General features: G+C 65.3%; 2 protein-coding genes across 3 annotated transcripts; one reads left to right on the top strand and one right to left on the bottom strand.

The window, feature by feature from the left end:
* The first annotated feature begins 782 nt into the window (after nt 1–782).
* On the top strand, nt 783–3,045 carry DMAC2 (distal membrane arm assembly component 2). 2 transcript variants are annotated; one of them, XM_055793322.1, is made up of 6 exons: nt 784–841; nt 1,312–1,475; nt 2,132–2,212; nt 2,311–2,444; nt 2,549–2,711; nt 2,801–3,045. In XM_055793322.1, the coding sequence occupies exons 1-6, from the start codon at nt 824–826 to the stop codon at nt 2,967–2,969; spliced, it is 729 nt and encodes a 242-aa protein (XP_055649297.1). In that variant the 5' UTR covers nt 784–823; the 3' UTR covers nt 2,970–3,045. The 2 variants fall into 2 exon arrangements, with proteins under 2 accessions (XP_055649298.1, XP_055649297.1); XM_055793323.1 differs by lacking the exon at nt 2,132–2,212 and having other exon boundaries at nt 783–841.
* A 711-nt stretch (nt 3,046–3,756) lies between these two features.
* Nucleotides 3,757–5,434, bottom strand: BCKDHA (branched chain keto acid dehydrogenase E1 subunit alpha; the record flags this gene model as incomplete). The annotated part of the gene is made up of 7 exons (XM_055793321.1): nt 3,757–3,973; nt 4,145–4,316; nt 4,418–4,559; nt 4,637–4,843; nt 4,917–5,078; nt 5,176–5,284; nt 5,369–5,434. Coding segments are annotated over 7 exons (1,029 nt in total), but the record flags the coding sequence as incomplete, so codon positions are not given.
* Nucleotides 5,435–5,438: the final 4 nt, after the last annotated feature.

The raw sequence follows: 5,438 nt of genomic DNA, 5'->3' as shown, positions 1-5,438 counted from the left end.
CACAGATGGGTCTTGGTTGGACTCACGGATGGGTCTTGGTTGGACACACGGATGGGTCTTGGTTGGACTCACAGATGGGTCTTGGTTGGACTCACGGATGGGTCTTGGTTGGACTCATGAATGGGTCTTGGTTGGACTCACGGATGGGTCTTGGTTGGACACACGGATGGGTCTTGGTTGGACTCACAGATGGGTCTTGGTTGGACTCACGGATGGGTCTTGGTTGGACTCATGAATGGGTCTTGGTTGGACACACGGATGGGTCTTGGTTGGACTCATGAATGGGTCTTGGTTGGACACACGGATGGGTCTTGGTTGGACTCACGGATGGGTCTTGGTTGGACACACGGATGGGTCTTGGTTGGACTCACGGATGGGTCTTGGTTGGACTCACGGATGGGTCTTGGTTGGACACACGGATGGGTCTTGGCTGGACTCACGGATGGGTCTTGGTTGGACACACGGATGGGTCTTGGTTGGACTCACGGATGGGTCTTGGTTGGACACACGGATGGGTCTTGGTTGGACACACGGATGGGTCTTGGCTGGACTCACGGATGGGTCTTGGTTGGACTCACGGATGGGGTTACGGCTGGAGGGAGGGCGCTATGGGCGGGGTTGTGGCAGGTGGGGCGGGGCTATGGGCGGGATTAGGGCTGGTGGGGTGGGACTGTGGGCAAAGTTTGGGCTGGTGGGGCCGGGCTATTGGCGGGTTTACGGCGGGCGGGGCGGGGCTATGGGCGGGGCTACGGCGGGCGGGGCGGGGCCTGGGGCCACACGCACCCGCAGAGCTCCTTGGGCCGTGTCACGTGACGCGCGCAAGATGGCGGCGGTGCGGGCGGTAGGTGCTGCTGCCGTCACCATGGAGACGCTCTCTGGGGCGAGGAGGGGGGGCATGCTACCCCAAGAGACCCCCCCCACAATCACAGGGGGGCGGGGGAGTCCTAGGGGCCCCCGGGGTGGGGGGAGCTTGGGGGGGGGGGGGGCCCTTCCCCCCCCCCCGCCGGACCCCTGAGGCCTAGCGGGGGGCCAGGCTTGGGCGGCTTGGCGCCCATAATGGGGGGGGGGGCGAGGGTCCCCCAAAGCTTTTCTCCCTCGGCGACCTCTCGCCATCTGGGCTGGGGCACCCCTAGAGAGCGGCACCTGCCTGCGGGAACCCCCCCCCCCCCCGTATCGTGTGCCCCCCCCCCCCCGCTCTTGCGGAGCAGCGCGGTACCCCCCCGGGGTCTCCCCCCTCCCGATGTGCGCGGGCGGGGGGACGTGGTAGGGTAGGGGGTGGGAAACTGAGGCAGCCCTGCTCCTGCCCCACAGGTCCTGGGGTCCCGGGGGGGCCCTGCCCTGCGCCCCCCACCTGGGCAGAGCCGGGGGGCAGCGGGGGGGCTGCTGCAGCTCCTGGGCCGGTGGCTCAACAACATGGAGGTGGCCGTGGCCTGGGGAGAGCGGCTGCAGCGGCAGCGGCTGCAGCGGAGGAACGCGTGCGTGGGGCCAGAGGGGGGTCCTCGCCGGTGGGGTGGGGGAGGGGGGGCTAGGTCAGGCTCCCCACTTGTGGGGCAGGAGCAGAGAGGCTGGCTCGGCCTTCTTTACTTGGGGGGGGGGGGATGGGATTGGTGCCCCCCCTACACTTGTGGGGTGTGGGTGGAGGGGCTTGGGTGGGTGCCACATGTGTGGGGTGCAAGCAGAGGGGCTGCGTTGGGGCCCCCCTGCTTGTGGGGTGTGAGAGGAGGTTGGCTCCAGCCCCCCACACGGGCCGCGGATAGAAGGGTGGTGTCAGGTCCCCCCCATACATGGGGTGGGAGCAGAGGGGCTGAACTGGGGTCTCGCCTGCTTGTGGGGCGCGAGAGGTGGGGCTGGATCCAGCGCCTCAGCTGTGGGATTCGGGTGGGGCTGGATTTGAGGCCCTTCTACTTGTGGGGCCAAGAGGAGCGGCTGGATCCAGTCCCCCAGGTGTGGGGCACAGGCAGAGGAGCTGGATCTGACCCCCAGGTGTAGGGCGAGAGCAGAGAGGTCAGATTTGGGGTCCCTCTACTTGTGGCGTGCCAGAGGACCTGAACCCGGCCCCCTATGTGTGGGGTGCAGGCAGGGGGGCTGGCTTAGGCCCCCCTGCTCTTGCGCCCCCCCCCCCCCCCCCCAGGTACTGCGGCTTCCTCAGAGACACGTACGGTGACAATGTGGCAGCCGCCGCCTTCACCCTGTCCTTAGGCGGGAGGGTCAGGTGAGCTCCTGCCCCGTTTTGGCAGTGCCCCCCTGCCCCTTTTGGGGGGGGAGGGGGGGCTGGCCCTGAGGCCACCCCCATCCCCCCTCCTCCCGCAGATTTGAGGGGCAGGAGCACTGGATGCAGCCAGAGGGCCGCTGGCACCCTGAGGTGTTGCGCCTCCGCGATGTCCCTGTGGTGGCCGTGGACCTCAGTGGCTCCCCCCTCACCTACAGCGGCTTGGACAACTTGGGTGAGCCCCAGGTCCCGCCCCCGCCCCCCCCCCCCCCCCGGCCAAGGACCCTCCCAAAGCCCTTAGGGACACCCCCTGATCCCCCTCCTGCCCCCCACCCCCAGTGCCACTGACCCAGCTGCAGCACCTCGACCTGAGCGGCTGCCCCCACCTTGACGACTGGGCGCTGGGGCGACTGCACGTCTTCGGGGACAGCCTGCAGGAGCTGTCGGTGTCCCGGTGTCCCCGCATCACTGAGAGGGGCCTGGCCACCCTCCACCACCTCCAGTGAGCAGAGGGGATGGGGGACCGTGGGGGGCATCCCCCCTCCCGGTGCCAGCTGCCTCCCCCTCATCTGTGTCTGGGCCCCCTCCCAGGTTGCTCCGGCGCCTGGACGTGGCAGGGGTTCATGTGCCCAGCCCGGGGCTGGTCCATATTCTGCTGGAGGAGATGCTGCCTGGCTGCCAAGTCCTGGGCTTGGACCTTGGGGACAGTGTGAAGATGGGGACACCGATGCCACCGGGGAGGGGACAGTCCCCCCCCTGAGGCAAGCAGGGGGTTGGGGTGTGTAGGGACCCAACGCTGCTGTTCCCCTGGAGCATTAAACACCTTGTGCCTCCTCTCCATGGATCTGGGCTTCCTTGGCAGTGACCGATGGGTTACTCCGCTTTTGCCCTGTTCAGAGCAGCGCTGGACCCACCCAGACACCCCGCAGCGTTCCCAGCTTGAAACCATCCGCTGCTGCTGCTGCTGCTGTGAAGGTTTTGGGAGGGTGACACCCCGTAATGGCCCCGTGGGAACCAAGGAAGCGCCAGCTGATCCCCCCCCCCCATGGAGGTTAGTACCCCCTGAGGGGGCTGATCCCCCCTCCAGGAGGTGAATTCCCCCCTTAAGGAGTTTAACATCCTCCCAAAGGGGGTGAATTCCCCTCTGAGAGGGCTATTACCCCCCTCCAAGAGGGTTTATACACCCCAAGGGGGTTAATTCCCCAATCAAGGAATTTAAGGCAAGGAATTTAAGCCACATGCAAGGGGTTGAATCCCTTTCCAAAGGGGCTAATCCACCCCAAAGGGATTAATTCCTCCTCCAAGGGGGCTCAGTCCTCTCCCAAGGTTGTTAATTCCCCCTCCAAGGAGATTAATTACCCCCTCAAGGAGTTTAGTCACCCCAGAGTGGGGCTATTTCCCCTTTCCAAGGGGGCTAATCCACCCCAAAGGGATTAATTCCCCCTCCACTAGGTTTAATCCCCCTTTCTGTGGGCGCTAATCCCTGCTCTGGGGGTGAATCTCCCCCCGGGGGTGGGGGGTTATTCCCAGGACACCCACCAAGCAGCTGGGGCGGCACAGACCTGTGTTTATTTGTGGGCGGGGGGGCGGGGGTCACTTCTCGAAGTGCTCCAGGGGGTAGTGCTCCCCGTAGTGCTGCAGGTGCCGTTCCAGAGCCGCTCGCTGCCGGCGCAGGTGAGGTGGCATCTCCCGGTAAACGTCAGAGAAGAGGAGCTGCGGGTTGGGCTTCAGCTTCCGCTCCGCCTGCTCAAACGCTTCCATCACCTGAAATCCCACAGGTCCTCGCCCTGAAATCCCCCTCCCCCTGCTGAATCCCAGGGGTTTCCCTCCACAAAATCCCCAATTCCCTCCTGGGGATATCCCCTCTCCAAACCCCCCCGATTCTCCAAAATCCCAGGGAACCCCCTCCGCGGAATCCCGGGGGATCCCCGTTACCATTTTGCGGGAGCTCTTGCGCCAGCCCTTCTCCTCCTCCTCGTCCCACCAGCCCCGGTTCAGCATGTAGTGCCGCAGCCGGGAGATGGGATGATCCTGTTTGTCCCAGTAATTCACCTCATCCACTGACCGGTATGCCGAGCTGTCGTCACTGGTGCTGTGGTGGCCGATTCTGCCACGGAGTGAGTGAGGGGAAAGATTAAAAACAGAAAAGAAAAAAAAAGAAAAAGGTGGGGTTTGGCTGCGCGCATCCCTTGCTCCGCTGCAGCGTACCGGTAGGTCATGGCTTCGATGAGGAAGGGCTGGTTCTCTGCCACGGCGCGGCGGCGAGCTTCTTTGGTGGCGTTATACACGGCAAAGACATCATTGCCGTCCACCCGGATGGACATCAGCCCGTAGCCAGGGCCACGCGCCGCTGCGGGGAGCGGGGAGGGGTTGGGGGTCCAGCCCCTGAAGCTCCCCCCGGCCCAAACCCCGCGTCCGCCCCCTTACCGATGCCGTCACCCCGGTACTGCTCGGAGGTTGGGGTGGAGATGGCGTAGCCGTTGTTCCGGCAGAAGAAGACAATGGGACACTCAAGGGTGGCAGCGAAGTTGAAGCCGGCGTGGGCGTCCCCCTCGCTGGCTGCCCCCTCCCCAAAGTAGCAGATCACTGCCCGGTTGGCATCGGCACGCTTGATGGCGTAGGCGGCCCCCACGGCTGTGGGGAGGGAGGGAGGGGGTCACAGGGGACAGGGGGAGAAGGGGGAACGCGGCGGGGGAGGACGGGGCACCTTGCGGGATCTGGGTGGCCAGCGGGGACGAGATGGTGACAAAATGACGGTCGCGGCAGCCATAGTGGACGGGCATCTGACGGCCTTTGCCAGGGTCACTCGCGTTGCCGTAACACTGTGCCATGAAGAGGTCCAGGGGGTAGCCCCGGTACATCAGCACGCCTTTGGGGGACCGGGGGGGACACACAGAGCCGAAATCGGGGACGGCTCCTCCTCCCCTGGAGGCTGGTGTGCCCCAAACCCAGCCGGTCCCCCTTACCGGCCTCCCGGTACTGCCCAAAGACCAGATCGGTGTCATCCAACGCGGCCGCGCTGCCGACGTGCGTCCCCTCCTCCCCATAGTTGGTCATGTAGAAGGAGATCCGGCCCTGGCAGGGGGGGGTGGGCATGGCGTGTTGCAGGGATCCCCACTCTTGGGGTGTCCCCCATTGGCGCCACCCACCTCACCACACCTGGCGCTGGGACTCGTAGAGGATGCGGTCCATGGTGTTGAGGAGCGTCATGGTCTTGTAGAGCTTCAGC

Source organism: Falco peregrinus, unplaced genomic scaffold (genome assembly GCF_023634155.1).
Source record: "Falco peregrinus isolate bFalPer1 unplaced genomic scaffold, bFalPer1.pri scaffold_29, whole genome shotgun sequence".
Classification (NCBI taxonomy): domain Eukaryota; kingdom Metazoa; phylum Chordata; class Aves; order Falconiformes; family Falconidae; genus Falco; species Falco peregrinus.
The sequence above is the reverse complement of the archived record's forward strand: the minus strand, read 5'-3'. Positions and strand labels throughout refer to the sequence as shown.

Bases quoted from the DNA above. Each gene is read 5' to 3' on its own strand.
- DMAC2 (XM_055793322.1), top strand. The intron at 1,476-2,131 runs GTGCGTGGGGCC...CCCCCCCCCCAG, and splicing joins CGGCTGCAGCGGAGGAACGC to GTACTGCGGCTTCCTCAGAG. The intron at 2,213-2,310 runs GTGAGCTCCTGC...CTCCTCCCGCAG, and splicing joins TCCTTAGGCGGGAGGGTCAG to ATTTGAGGGGCAGGAGCACT.